We start from the raw sequence: 14,881 nt of genomic DNA on the forward strand, positions 1-14,881 counted from the left end.
TTCCATATGTAAAGGTGGCACGGTATCTCCTATAGACTTATCCCATAACGTAAAAACTTTAGTATCAAGTTTTCTTGCTATTTGGGACTTTCCCTTTAGAAAACTGCTACCATTATCGATATACACCTCCGAGGACAAATGCATGATGGACAACATCACATAATATCCATTTGCATGACTGTTTTTCCTTTACTTATAATACAATATCAGCCATCTTATCAGATGAGGCTCCTCTGTCGACATCCCTCATGGTCTCGCGGTGCCATAATCCATTTAGTTAATGTACATGAAACTAATCTCATCGCTCTGTCTGTGCTGGTCGTCTTGTGGTGTTTTCTCTCTTGGCTGCCACTTGTCATTCTGTCAAATCTTGTCCATCGGCCGTCCCTTTTTAACAATTCCCTCATGCCCCAGTAGCATCCATATCTCCATTAATCTTTGTGTTCTTTTATACATTTCACTTAGTGTTTGTCCCTGTTTTTTTATCCCTATGTCATATCAGGTACAGTGAGGGGAAAAAAGTATTTGATCCCCTGCTGATGTTGTACGTTTGCCCACTGACAAAGAAATGATCGGTCTATAATTTTAATGGTAGGTTTATTTGAACAGTAAGAGACAGAATAACAGCAAAAAAATCCAGAAAAACTCATGTCACAAATGTTATAAATTGATTTGCATTTTAATGAGGGAAATAAGTATTTGACCCCTCTGCAAAACATGACTTAGTACTTGGTGGCAAAACCCTTGTTGGCAATCACAGAGGTCAGACGTCTCTTGTAGTTGGCCACCAGGTTTGCACACATCTCAGGAGGGATTTTGTCCCACTCCTCTTTGCAGATCTTCTCCAAGTCATTAAGGTTTCGAGGCTGACGTTTGGCAACTCGAACCTTCAGCTCCCTCCACAGATTTTCTATGGGATTGAGGTCTGGAGACTGGCTAGGCCACTCCATGACCTTAATGTGCTTCTTCTTGAGCCACTCCTTTGTTGCCTTGGCCGTGTGTTTTGGCTCATTGTCATGCTGGAATACCCATCCACGACCCATTTTCAATGCCCTGGCTGAGGGAAGGAGGTTCTCACCCAAGATTTGACGGTACATGGCCCCGTCTATCGTCCCTTTGATGCGGTGAAGTTGTCCTGTCCCCTTAGCAGAAAAACACCCCCAAAGCATAATGTTTCCACCTCCATGTTTGACGGTGGGGATGGTGTTCTTGGGGTCATAGGCAGCATTCCTCCTCCTCCAAACACGGCGAGTTGAGTTGATGCCAAAGAGCTCTATTTTGGTCTCATCTGACCACAAAACTTTCACCCATTTGTCGTCTGAATCATTCAGATGTTCATTGGCAAACTTCAGACAGTCATGTATGTGCTTTCTTGAGCAGGGGGGCCTTGTGGGTGCTGCAGGATTTCAGTCCTTCATGGCGTAGTGTTACCAATTGTTTTCTTGGTGACTATGGTCCCAGCTGCCTTGAGATCATTGACAAGATCGTCCCGTGTAGTTCTGGGCTGATTCCTCACCGTTCTCATGATCATTGCAACTCCACGAGGTGAGATCTTGCATGGAGCCCCAGGCCGAGGGAGATTGACAGTTCTTTTGTGTTTCTTCCATTTGCGAATAATCGCACCAACTGTTATCACCTTCTCACCAAGCTGCTTGGCAATGGTCTTGTAGCCCATTCCAGCCTTGTGTAGGTCTACAATCTTGTCCCTGACATCCTTGGAGAGCTCTTTGGTCTTGGCCATGGTGGAGAGTTTGGAATCTGATTGATTGATTGCTTCTGTGGACAGGTGTCTTTTATACAGGTAACAAGTTGAGATTAGGAGCACTCCCTTTAAGAGTGTGCTCCTAATCTCAGCTCGTTACTTGTATAAAATACACCTGGGAGCCAGAAATCTTTCTGATTGAGAGGGGGTCAAATACTTATTTCCCTCATTAAAATGCAAATCAATTTATAACATTTTTTTACATGCGTTTTTCTGGATTTTTTTGTTGTTATTCTGTCTCACTGTTCAAATAAACCTATCATTAAAATTATAGACTGACCATTTCTCTGTCATTGGGCAAACGTACCAAAAGTGGGCAAACGTACCAAATCAGCAGGGGATCAAATACTTTTTTCCCTCGCTGTAATAGGCACTTATTGAAAACGTCCTTCAAGCACACAAGTTGCTTTTTTACTATCAAATGCATTTTCCCGAAAGGACTCCACCCTGTGTTATTGCTTCCCTCGTCATTTCAGCGTTTTAATCCTGTCTTCCTTCCATATTTGCACAATACACATACAGTAAAACCTTGGATTGTGAGTAACTTGGTCTGCGAGTGTTTTGCAAGACGAGCGAGGTCTTGCAATACGAGTAGTACGTATACGTTCTAGATTAGAAGCTTTCGTGACTGCAAGGATTCATACTCTTTGGATTTTTTCGGTAAAGTCACGTAGGTAAAAAATCAATAAAATAAAATGAATGAAATAACTTTACCGAAAAAACCCAAAGGGTATGTATACGCTTTGTCTGCCAAGCGTCACTTGATCACAACTGATATACGAGTGCTTTGATATACGAGTGCTTTGGATTACAAACACGTTTCCGGAACGAATTATGCTCGCAATCCAAGGTTTTGCTGTATTACCTTTACGATTGTCATGTCATCTTTAATACGCGTAAAGCAAAACGGCAGTATTACTTGAGCGATACTCCAATTCAGTGCCGGATTATCCAAGTAGCACAAGTAGCTACATATGTAGCTATGTGCCCCGCACTTTCAAGGGACCCCCCTGCTAAATGCTTTAAAGCTATCAATTGTTTTCCAGTTGTGCTCATCCAGTTATTTATTTTTGTTTAGTGAACTTGTTTTATGGGACTTATTTTGCTCGTATTCATTTTTAGCTCAACTTTGCTTCCTTCATTCTTCTTAAGTAATTTTCTTAACTCATTTCATTGGTTATAATGACGGTCATCAGCAAATTTGAGACTATGTTCATACTTTACAAATGTATTCCTTCATCTCTTCAATCCCATTTTCAGAAAATATCTTCCATTGTCACTGAAGATTCTTAGTAACTCCTGTTCATATTTGTGTTTTGCTCTTTCTGCATGCAAACTCAATCTTTATAGATGGTTTTGGTTGCTATTTGTATTTAAGCTTTGGTTTGAGAGCTTGCGTGATGGCATCATTTTGGTCTTTTCCATGTCTACAAAAGCCAGGCTTAATTGTTATTGATATTGTCTCTCCTAAAATCTGATGGATAGTATGCATATGGCCAATGATTAAAAAAAGCTTTCTAAATCCTACTTGCTCTCTGGTGAACAATTATTTACATGTGAAAATAGGCTGAGTGTAATTTTTCAAACCAATTGTCTCCCTTTTTGAAATGGCAAAATTATTGAGGAATCACTTCACAATTGAGATATTTCATTTCTGTGTAAAAGTTTAGAAAACAGGCCCAATAATGTTGATACACCAGATTGCCCTATGGTGTCTACAGTTAGTCTATCTGGACCAGGTTTTTTTCCTTTAATACTGCTCCATCTGCCAAATGCCTTGTTTCCCAGAATATAAGGCTTATTTTGGTCTGGAAATCTGCATAGACTCTTCCACAGTTTTATCATTCCTCCAGCATGCATTGTTCCATTTTGCTCTTGTAGGGGCCACTCTAATTTATCCATCAACCTTTTTCTTTATTTAATTCTCCCGTTACTTGTGGTGACATCTCTAGTCACTGTTATTTTTCTCGACACTATCTTTTAATTGGCAGTTGCATCCCTATTCATTTCTGTTCAACATGTTTTTCATGTTTTCAGATTACTTCTCCATTTTGGTGTTTACTGTTTACCTGACTTTCATAGCACTGACCATTTGTGTTACGTCATTTGAAGTAGTGATATTTAATTTGGGGATTTCAATCTGTTGCTTATAATTGGTCCAAATCTCCTGTTCCCTGAACTAAATGTTTAGTTTTAACTTTTTGGTTTTGGCCTATAACTATACTTGCGCCATCTTTGGAAATGTTGAACTTGATCTTGCATCACTCAGCATGCATTTAATTTGTTGTGTACAGAACCATCTACTGATCATCTGTGGTTTGTCATGAAGATAAATTCCATCTCGTTCCTAATTTCACCATTTGGTCTTCTCCACTCTCGTTTCCTATTTATTTTGAATATGGTATTTTTATTTTCATATCTTTGATAAAAGATGTCCACTTTTCTGACTCCAATGCCAAACTTTGCATTAATTCCTGAATAATTCCACATCTTGTTCTCATACACAAGAATGTGACTTCCACAAGAGGTGCATTATTCCTTGTACTGTAAAGTTGGCTAAGCGATGAATATAGTTGGGTGTAGATGTATATGTGGGAAAAGGTGGTAACTTTATGACTGTCTGTTACATTTTTTCAAAATGTTTAATAGTATTGTTTGCCCCTTTTATGATTTATGTAGATCGTTGCAAAGCTGTTGTGTGTATTGTATGTTGAGAAAGCTGGGCGGGGAGATCACTGAAACCCCTCTTCCCAATTCTAAAATCCCTGAAAAATGTATTGCTTCAATCATTGTCTGCAAGCTATTGTGGATGTGCTAATTCTTTTTTGGTTCTTGTAAATTCACTGGTGGATGAAGGCATAGCCAAAACCATGGTGATTATGGGGCATATTTTGCCCATACTCTTGTCACTGGTCCGTGTGGGTTGTTTTGATAAGGGCACCCAGGATTTGTTATGTTATCACTCGCCACTGGTGTTTGCCATGGCTGGAAATTGAACTATCGTCACTGGGTTCATAGTGTAGTGTGTTCTCACCACTGCGTGACGGGTCAACCCGTTGTCTTTTTTGGAAACATGATGATAGTCAGTGGAGCAATCCATTGTTGTGAGGTACATTTCTTTCAGTGTTAGTCCTGCACCTTTGTGGAATAGTTTATCATGGGTTTGAACTATTCAAGCAAGAGAGGTGCAGCCATTTCTTAGAGCGAAAAAAAAGACCCTTTTTTTTGCATGCATTGTTCAACTTTTTAAACTTCCCCTTTTTGGTGCTTGGAAATGTGTGCATCAGGCAGCTGATAAAATTGGCTTGAAACTGTCTTTTGTGGTGTTTTGCTTATTCCACAGGGGAGAGCCAAAGACATGGTATGGTGTTCCTGCGTATGCTGCCGAGTCACTGGAAAATGTTATGAGGACCTTGGCTCCAGAGCTCTTTCTGGCACAGCCTGACTTGCTGCATCAGTTGGTCACGATTATGAATCCCAACATACTAATGGCCCACGATGTTCCCGTAAGTATAGCTGGAATGAAAGCTGTGATTTAAAAAAAAATGTTTTTCTTTACTTTTCATTGTAGAAATCATTTTTACCAAGGGAAGACTTTAAAACTTCAACAATTAACCCCCGTTAAATGGCAAGACTGACATTGGCTGTCCAAGCACCATGTTTGGACAAGTTGGGACTTCATAAAGTTAATATTTTATTTGAGTAATGTCACTTGCCTCTTTGTCATGTGGACTTACTGCTCTGTTATAGATTTACTGACCTATATTTTTTTATTCAGAATATGCTAATTTTAATTTTGGAAGTGAAATCTTTTTTAAATTCCACATGCCATACTACTTTATTTCGCAATTGGTTACGTAGCCTCTTAAAAGCATATTACGAAACTACTTTGGATAGGTTAATATTCCATTCTTCTCCAGTTCATTTAGCATCCTAAATTATTGATTACACTGTTATTGCACTTTCACTTGTAAATTGATTTAAATATTGTGCTCAATTGGGCAAAGGCTAATGTTTTTATTGATTAAAAGCAAGTGGCACAGGCAGTCCAACCTACAGCACTAATAGTCTTAATACACTTTGTTCAAGTTTACTCATAAATAATAGCTAGCTTGATTTTGTTTAACTCCGGATTTGTGTTCATTAAATTGTCACTTTCCTTATGCATTCAAACCTCAGTCCATTCAGAATAGAGTATTTCGACCGTTCAATCAAACAACAGGAAGATAAATTGCATTGTCTTGAGGAAGGGTCAATACACTTTAGACAGTCTATAGCATTGCATCCTGAAAACGGTGTACGACCAAATTGCCTTCAATAAATCGTATCGTCAGGAATGCAATAGCCGGTGTGATTATGAAGTACTTGGGTAACCACTAGGGCTTATCAGATGTCGTAAGTCTGGAGGTTTGAGGTGAACCTGAGATGGCAGTGCTGAGTAACTCCCATTAATTTGTGAGAATCAAGCATTGTACAATTACATCATTGTGTTGAGGTGTTATACATTGCACTGACGTGTTATGGCGTGTTTTTATATCCAGATACCTACATATGCCTACATACTTATTTTGTTAATCTTGTGGGTTCCTTTGCAGGTGGTGAGGACCAATCAGTGTCCCGGAGAGTTTGTGGTGACCTTCCCACGGGCCTACCACAGCGGATTTAACCAAGGGTACAATTTTGCAGAGGCCGTGAATTTCTGCACTGCAGACTGGGTGGGTTGACCTTTATTATTTGCTTGTGTTGTCTTGAGGCAACGACATATGCTGCATAAACATACGTGATAAATTTTACATGAAGTTACACATTTGCATATTTTATTAATTTTATGCTTAAGATGTATGATGTTAGCCTTTGACTAATTCACCTGGAATGCACCCAATCTCATGAGATTTTGGAAGCTAATTAGAATGAGCCAGGGAAGTGCTTGGATGGGTGACCATGCATACAGAGAGGCATTTGAGGCTGCAGTGGGGTTAAGAAACGAGTAGAGGGCAGTGTAGCAAGATTTATTTGTACATTGCTCTCACGTCTGCTTCCTGCTATCACAAACCTGTCAACCGTCTTGACCCACACATCATGCAGAGCCCATTAGCCAGCAGTGAATTTACAAAAGGGCTGTACTTTGCATGTCATTGTTTTCTCAATTGCAATAAGTAACTCATTTTAAAATAACCAACTGATGAAAAGTGACCCGAAAAAAAAGTTTACTTAAACATACACGTTTTAACTGTTGGTATTATTGAGGTTACATTGATGTGCAACATGACACAGGCATTCTGCTTTGTGACACTTTTCTCTGGAACAGCTTCCGATGGGCCGCCGGTGTGTGGAGCATTATCGCCTGATGCGGAGGTACTGCGTGTTCTCGCACGAGGAGCTGCTCTGCAGGATGGCGTGTGAGACAGAGGGCCTGGCGCTGCCAATGGCATCGGCGATTGGCCGCGAGCTCGAGATTGCCATTGACGAGGAGCGGAAGTTGCGCAGGGAGGCCTGGGAAATGGTATGAGCAGGGATGGTGTTTGGCCCTTCCCTGGCCCCCCCCCTTCCTCCTCCCAGCATTTTGATGAATTGTCACTCTTCAGTCACAATTTGATTCTAGGATCAATTCTGTACCTGTTTATTTTACTTGTATACATATTTATTTCTAGCTCTATATTAGCCACACTAACTTTTGCATATTTTGTGCATGTATCATTGAATATTTTCCCGCACATACATTTCAATGCATATATTGTGCACAGAATCCCAAGTAACACTGCCGAGTGATTCTCGAGATCCAGGCTTTTTGTCTGGGTGAATAAATATAAAATTTGACATAGGTCATACTTGATTTCTATTTTTCTGGTCTGAGCGGTACTTGAACCATTTAAACAAAGCTATCCAAATTTCGATTTAAAGCTTTCGTGACTGCAATGATTCATCTTCTTTGGTTCTTTCGGTAAAGTCACGTAGAATGAGAATAAAATAATAAATTGATAAATAAAATAACACAATAATATTCTCACGACGTTTCGGCCACAACACAAGCGGCCTTCATCAGGTGAAGGGACGAGACTGTCTGGTAGGACAGCGCTGGAGTGATCTGAACGTGGCTCTTTCACTCCAGCGCTGTCCTACCAGACAGTCTCGTCCCTTCACCTGATGAAGGCCGCTTGTGTTGTGGCCGAAACGTCGTGAGAATATTATTGTGTTATTTTATTTTATCAATTTATTATTTTATTCTCATTCTACGTGACTTTACCGAAAGAACCAAAGAAAAAGCTATCCAAAGCCCAACATAAATCGCTGTTCCGTGTTCACATCTCAATATAATGTTTTTTCATTTAACACAAATGGTTACATGAATACTGTTAATTTATTTTTGATTATAAGACAATTGTTGTCGGCAAAGGAGTGTAAATTAAGCCCTTGTGCATATGTTAATATACGGTCTGATTTATCTGCGCTGAGGTACAAACAATTAATTAGCATTAACATGTACATTTAGTGTGTCAGAAGCCAATAATTTATAGATGCCATCAGCCACGATTATTGTTCTCATTTTTAATGTAGGCTGCACTGCTTTTATATATATATACTTCAGTGTTGTTTTACATTAGGCGTTTATTACAAAGAAATATCCATGCCAAACAGGAGTTTGGTGCCTTTTTACTTTCTGAGCACTGTGCCATGCTATTACTTTCATGTCTTTGTGGTAGCTGGTCATAGGTGGTGAAGGTAATATTTCGTAACGTCAAAATGCCAAATGTTGACACGTGTTTTTGGCATGCATTAGCCTAGACTTTGAGGGGAGTCTTTTCTTTACAGATTGCCAAATACGACTTTCCATATACCTTCGTCAGGCCACACATTAACACACACCTTCGCGCTATCCAATGATAACGTGACACAATGTGCTTGTTGACATTATAATAAGGCCCTTGCCCTGACAATTGACGGAGCATGCTACATTGGAAACAGTGCTGCCAGGCACAAACATATTTTGCTTGATGAGTGCAGCAAATATGCAGTAATGGATAAATATCAAGTGCAGACCATTTCAAAGAAGTAGGCCTCGTGGGGCAACGTGCCTTAAAAAAAGATAAGTGACCCATGGGCTGTGTATTATCCACCCCTGCATTAGCCTAACTAAGCATATTTGCTTACCGTCTATTGCATTAATGTGCTGCTCAATTATATTTTCTTAGAATGGTTTCAATATAAAGCATTTCATTATGACACAACCCCCTCCCCTCCCCACCACCCTGTCTTTCCTCTGTGTGGTTTCTGGCAGGGTGTGAGCAAGTCGGAGCCGTTTGAGTTTGAGTTGTTGGCGGATGATGAGCGGCAGTGCCACTTTTGCAAGACGACCTGCTACCTGTCTGCTATCGCGTGCCCCTGCTGCCCAGGCCGCCTGGTGTGCCTCTATCACATCCGTGACCTCTGCCGTTGTCCCACACAGCACAAGATACTCAGGTTTGTGGGGAAATGTTTTGAACGTGTTTTATAATGTATTCACTCGGGTCTCCAGTTGGTTCTCACTTTTCTAATAACAAAGACACGTTTGCGTCTCCTGGTTTCCTTGTTGCATTGTACTTGCATTAATGTGTTTTTTTGTTGTTTAAATCAACATGGCACGTGGTTTCAGCGTTTATTTTTTCATATTACTGTTTAAAAATAAATGTATAAAATCCTATAAAATGAATCAATCCTAAAGTCGCTGATATGGCAGGTAAGCACAGTGACTTAATTGACTTGTTATTATTGTAACTGTACATCCGCAGTTAAAGTTGAAAGTGCATCTTATATGCTTGACAGTTTTGAGTGGAATACAATGTTGTAAAAATTTTTTTTTTTTAAATCAGGTACAGATATACACTGGACGAACTGCCCCCAATGCTGCACAAGCTGAAGTCTCGAGCAGAGATATTTGATGCTTGGGCCGAAAAAGTGAGGAGAGCATTGGAAGAGGAAAATGGCAAGAAGTCTGGTATGCCATCTCTTGCTGAAGTTGCACAAGCATAAAAATTGGCACACACGAACCTACAATGCCATTCTGATTCAGTATTCAGGAATAACGTTTTTTTTTTTCTGATGGCAATGTAAAACCCTGAGCGTAAAAAAACCTGACTGTATCCTGTTGTGTGCAGATTTGTCGGCGTTGAAGGCACTGCTGGAGGAGTCTGAGATGCACGACTTCCCCGAAAGCAGCTTACGGCAGAACCTTATGCTTCTCGTACTTGAGGCAGACCAATGTGCCTCAATGGCACAGGATCTGATGAACAGTCGCAACTGTGTCCGGTACGTTCTCTCTGGCAATGTTTCGGCTCTTTGGCTTTTTTCATCCACATTTGTTATCCCTGTGGTGAATGCTAATCTAAAACTCCTGTAAAGATTTTGAAACATTTGCTGTTGGTGGATTGTGGCATGTTATTATGATCTGCTGTTATGAAGTAAATTGTTACTCGTATTTTTTTTACTAAAAACTAGTAAAATTTTATTAAGTGTGCATGGAATCGTGCATGTAAGGATTCATAATGTGTGAATTATATAGATTAAATGCATATGCATGTGTTAATTTATGCCATTGGATACAGACGAGACGGACAACACAAATATATGAAAGGCAGCATGTTAGAGGGACTCCTGCAAATAAGACGACACTCGATATCCAAACAAACAGGACAGACAATGCTGCTGCTGACGCATTCAATTTGAGAGTGACATTACAAACGAGATGGACAGTCTTCTCGGTTCTTTCGGTAAAGTCACGTAGAAGGGAAATAATAAAATTAAAATGAAACTTAAAATAAAATGGACAGTGCTATCCAGACATACAATACAGTGAATGTGTTCTTTAATCAAATCGCAATTATAGTTTGTGATTGGGTGGGGCGGAGTCATCCTTGCAAATGTAAAAATAGCTGAATGTTGAATATGTTCACAAAACGATGCCCGTTGCACAACCTTTCTGACAACAGAGACAAGAGTGGTGCAACTGAAGAGCAAGTGACGCTGAGCTTGGAAGAGTTCAAAGCATTTGTGAATCGTTTGGAAAAACTTCCCTGCACTGTCAACTATATGAATGAAATAAAGGTAACAACGTTTGTTTTAACAATTTTGATTTATTTGGTTATTTTTGTTTGATGCATTGCAGGTTTTATTTCAGTCCTCTTAATTACATTTTTTTAACAGCTTTTATAACATTACATTTGTAACCTAGCTAAGTAATGGACTCAATGCCACTTTCTGGGAAGTCAGCAGTGATAGTCTGAAAGATGAATAGGTCAGCATTAGCTCCTATCTGAACAGAAGCCTGACCTTTAGTCTAACATCAATAAAAAATAGTTTTGGGCTCATGGTGAATTTAATTATGCATGTGATAATCTGTTGTTCATAATGTCTGCAAATTCTACGCCCAATTTTCCTAATGATGCTTTAAGGCTATTGGTGCAAACACGGCTAGAAATTAGACAATCATAAACTATATAAAAGAGATGGTTAAAAGAATATGATAAAGAATGTGTTCAATACAGTTATAATCTCAAATTGCCGTGGAGGAGAGTAATTGTTATATGCCTAATGAGCACCTCCCCACCGTCAAATCTTGCAACTTTTTAAAAATAATATTGCAAGGAATAGTTTAATTTCCACTGGGTGGTGATGTTTAGTCCGTCCGCTAGATGGTGCTCAAGATGCATGCAAATAAATGGAATGCAAGTTTTATGCACATTTAGTCACTTTTTGTTATTCCATTAACTTGTGTTTTCGATGGTGACCTGTCATGTTTCAGAGACCAAATATATTCGCCTTGTTTTGCTCCCATTTTGTGATTTGGATCTTTTTATTGTGTGCACATTGTGGGCAGTTAAATTACTTTGTGATTTTTTTAAAGTGTTTTCGTTAATGGATTACATCATTGTGTTATTGATAAACTTGTTTGTTTTTTAAGTGATTTGTTTACCTTTTCTATACTGTGCATTGTAATGTTTTGTATTGTAATGTTCTGATCTGCCCTACTGAACACCTGTGAAAAGGAGCTTTAAACCCCATTGGCTTCCTCCAGTATCAATACATATTCTAATTCGAGTCTGTTAATATGATATTTGTATTGAGCTCTGCAAATTAAGAGATTCTCCTATTAACACCAAACTCAAACCTATGGTTGGTCACTTTGTTTTTCAGGAGCTGCTGGAGAGAGTGGAAGGCTTCAGGGATGCTGTGCAGCTGCTGCTGGTGGCAGAGGACAAACCAGATTTGGTGCGGATGCAAGAGTTGCTCAAGGAGGCTGAACACTTGGCTCCTGTTCATCTTCCCGAGAAAGAGCAGCTGGAACAGAGGGTGCAGAGGGAGCGCTGGCTTGAAGAGGTGCACACTGCACTGGCCTCTTCACTGTCCAGCCAAGACCAGGTGAGAGAGTGGCAATAGAAATCCACATTTATTGTTGAGGTTACTTGGATGTTCATTGTTAACGCTTTCCAGTTTGAAAGTTATAATGCAGTAGCTCTGTCCACCCGCACTATAACCCTTGTAAACAAGATCCAATATCAACTAAAGTTGTGTTGGCATTTGGTTCTTCTTACCCTATTTAAAAGCTGTCAAATTCATCAAAGGGGTTTCCCTTAACTTCACACACAAATCCGAGTAAAAGGGACAGTGCAAATATTCAAGAACGTTTTTTTCTCTCAGCTTCCATACTAATAAATAATTCTGAGGACAAACATGTGAGAGAGAGAGCATTTGCATGCGTTGTCCTAACTTGTTCAACAGTCCTTTATGAGAGCATTGACAACATTTTATGTTTGATTTGCTTTTGTCTTGTGCTGTGCTAAGGGGCTTTCTGAGAAAGAAGCGATGGGTGGAGGCGTTAGCTGCCTGAACATAGAGGTGCTTCGCAGGTTGATAGACAGTGCCATGCCACTGGGAGCTGAACCTGTCATGGATCAAGCTGTGGCTGAGCTGCAGGAAATTCTGACCGTGGCAGAGAGTTGGGAGGATCGGGCCCGTGCTTGCCTGCAGGCCAGGTGAGTGTAGCATGTTTCGTGTACATCTCATCAGCTGCTTATTGTGTGTGTGTATATATACTCATAGTTATTGCAGTTCAGGTACATTTTTAGAAGAGCTGAAGGGCTACTTATTGTTGCGATCAGATAGTGTTGGCTGCTTGTCCGTACAGGGACAATTCACTTGTTTTTATGAAACTATACAACACACTGAAATCTGTCGCTATGAAAATTACCATTTCTGTACAGTCTTTGGGAAAGATTGACATCTGAATGAAAGGGATGTAACATATGGGCATTGATCCTATTTGTGTTTATGCAATCGAGCACGGGTGCATGAGGGGTGCGTAGTGGAATGTTGCTCTCGGCACAGTTCTTCAGCCTGCTACGCAAAAAAAATGGCGGCGTATTGCACTGGCCTGCGAAGTTGGCCAGTGCAACCAGGCGCCTTGAAACATTAGTGGAAGGCGCCTTACAAATAAATGGAAATTATCATTATGATTGGGATTTTGTTCCGCAGCATTATAGAAACGATTTTGATGCATTTTTATGAAATGTATTTACATTTTTTCCGCGGTGGACAAATTCAGCAAATGCCATAAATTGGCCTTATTTTTCATGTCGTAGGGACACATGTTTTTTACAGGAATTCCCAGTAACATGGTAATTTTGGACTGTTCCACAGGCCTAGGATGGTGAGAAGTACCCTTGAGTCCATTGTTGCTGAGGCTCATGGGGTACCAGTTCATCTGCCAACTGTGCAAGCACTGAAGGTCTCCTTACAGCAAGCTGACGATTGGACTGCTGACCTGGAAAAGATCCAGGTAGTGCGACAGCTGAACTCTCCGTTGCATGTGGCTGTGAAAAACATTGTACTTAAAATACATCACCAAAGCTATGCACGCGAACGGTCGGAGATTGCACCTGCCCTCATAACAGGAGGCTTGAGCTTGTTGACACGAAAATGACCATTTCCGTTACTTACGTGGGTGTTCGTTTTTGCATGTTCAGGCAGGAGATCACTATCCATACTGCAGCGTGCTGGAGAGGATGGTATCGCAAGGCCGCTGCATTCCTGTGCAGCTGGATGCATTGTCCCAGTTGGAGGGGTGGCTGGAGGCTGCCAGCATTTGGCAGAGACGTGCTGCAAGGACCTTTCTTAGGAGAAACTCCTGCTGTACCCTCCTAGAGGTGAGTACATGACATGAAGGGTTATTTTTATAATGCTTAAAAATAATGCATAATTCACTGTAAGGTGAGTTTCTGCTGATCTTGCACCATGGTTTCACTGAGCGACTATGTATTAAACGCTGATTAAAACAAGATGATAGCTAATTCAGTCTTAACATGCTTTTTTTCAATGGTCACACAATATAGAACACATGTTGCAAAATATCAAATACAACAATACCGAGTTGAAAGAAATTAAAAATGGGATACACATGAGTTATGCATATCGTAAAGCAATAAAAAAATAACGTGGTGTTATGTTCTTTTGGTCTTTTGGTAAAGTCACGTAGAATGAGAATAAAATAATAAAGTAACACGATAAATTCTCACGACGTTTCGGCCACAGCGCAAGCGGCCGTCTCATTCTACGTGACTTTACCGAAAGAACCAAAGAAGATGAATCCTTGCAGTCACGAAAGCTTTAAATCGAAATTTGGTATTATGTTTTTAATATAATTCGAAATATCAGGAATATACGAATTTAAATGAGGCAGGAGATGTTCAAAAGCAGTTACATTCATATTGTCCAAGCAGCGAGTTCAATTGCAACTCATTGAGAGGGTATGATATTAACTCATGTACCATAGTGTCCCACCTAGGAATATCCTGGTGGAAGGAATGTTTCGAAATAGAGCATTACTCTTGGCACATAACATCGGAATTTTGAGACTTGGCGCAACAATTTTGCAAAGTGATGAAATGCATGAAGTTGAAGGCGTCTTTTAACTTGCAGGTGCTGAACCCAAAGACTTGTGCTGGTGATGCGGAGAAAGGGAACGAGTGCGGTGACAACAAAAGAACTCCGTCCCAAGGGACTGACCCTTCTTTTGTGAGTCTAAAAAAAAGAGCAGCTTACCTTTTCAACATTTGTTTCTCTGCAGCAAAAAAAATACCTGATTGTCTT

General features: G+C 40.1%; 1 protein-coding gene across 4 annotated transcripts in view; it reads left to right on the forward strand.

Moving 5' to 3' along the window:
* The window catches only part of LOC116947495 (lysine-specific demethylase 5D-like), a 39,918-nt gene that overhangs the window by 14,892 nt on the left and 10,145 nt on the right, over positions 1–14,881 (forward strand). For all 4 annotated transcript variants that reach the window (XM_032963305.2, XM_032963306.2, XM_032963308.2 and 1 more), the window contains 12 exons: positions 5,106–5,268; positions 6,358–6,477; positions 7,071–7,265; positions 9,039–9,220; positions 9,610–9,734; positions 9,895–10,045; positions 10,726–10,840; positions 11,930–12,154; positions 12,578–12,768; positions 13,433–13,571; positions 13,759–13,938; positions 14,711–14,806. In XM_032963305.2, coding sequence (XP_032819196.2) covers positions 5,106–5,268; positions 6,358–6,477; positions 7,071–7,265; positions 9,039–9,220; positions 9,610–9,734; positions 9,895–10,045; positions 10,726–10,840; positions 11,930–12,154; positions 12,578–12,768; positions 13,433–13,571; positions 13,759–13,938; positions 14,711–14,806 — 1,882 coding nt within the window. The remainder of the gene's footprint in view (positions 1–5,105; positions 5,269–6,357; positions 6,478–7,070; positions 7,266–9,038; positions 9,221–9,609; positions 9,735–9,894; positions 10,046–10,725; positions 10,841–11,929; positions 12,155–12,577; positions 12,769–13,432; positions 13,572–13,758; positions 13,939–14,710; positions 14,807–14,881) is intronic.

This window comes from Petromyzon marinus, chromosome 30, assembly GCF_048934315.1.
Source record: "Petromyzon marinus isolate PM22_M1 ecotype Great Lakes invasive population chromosome 30, UKy_Petmar_22M1.pri1.0, whole genome shotgun sequence".
NCBI lineage: Eukaryota > Metazoa > Chordata > Hyperoartia > Petromyzontiformes > Petromyzontidae > Petromyzon > Petromyzon marinus.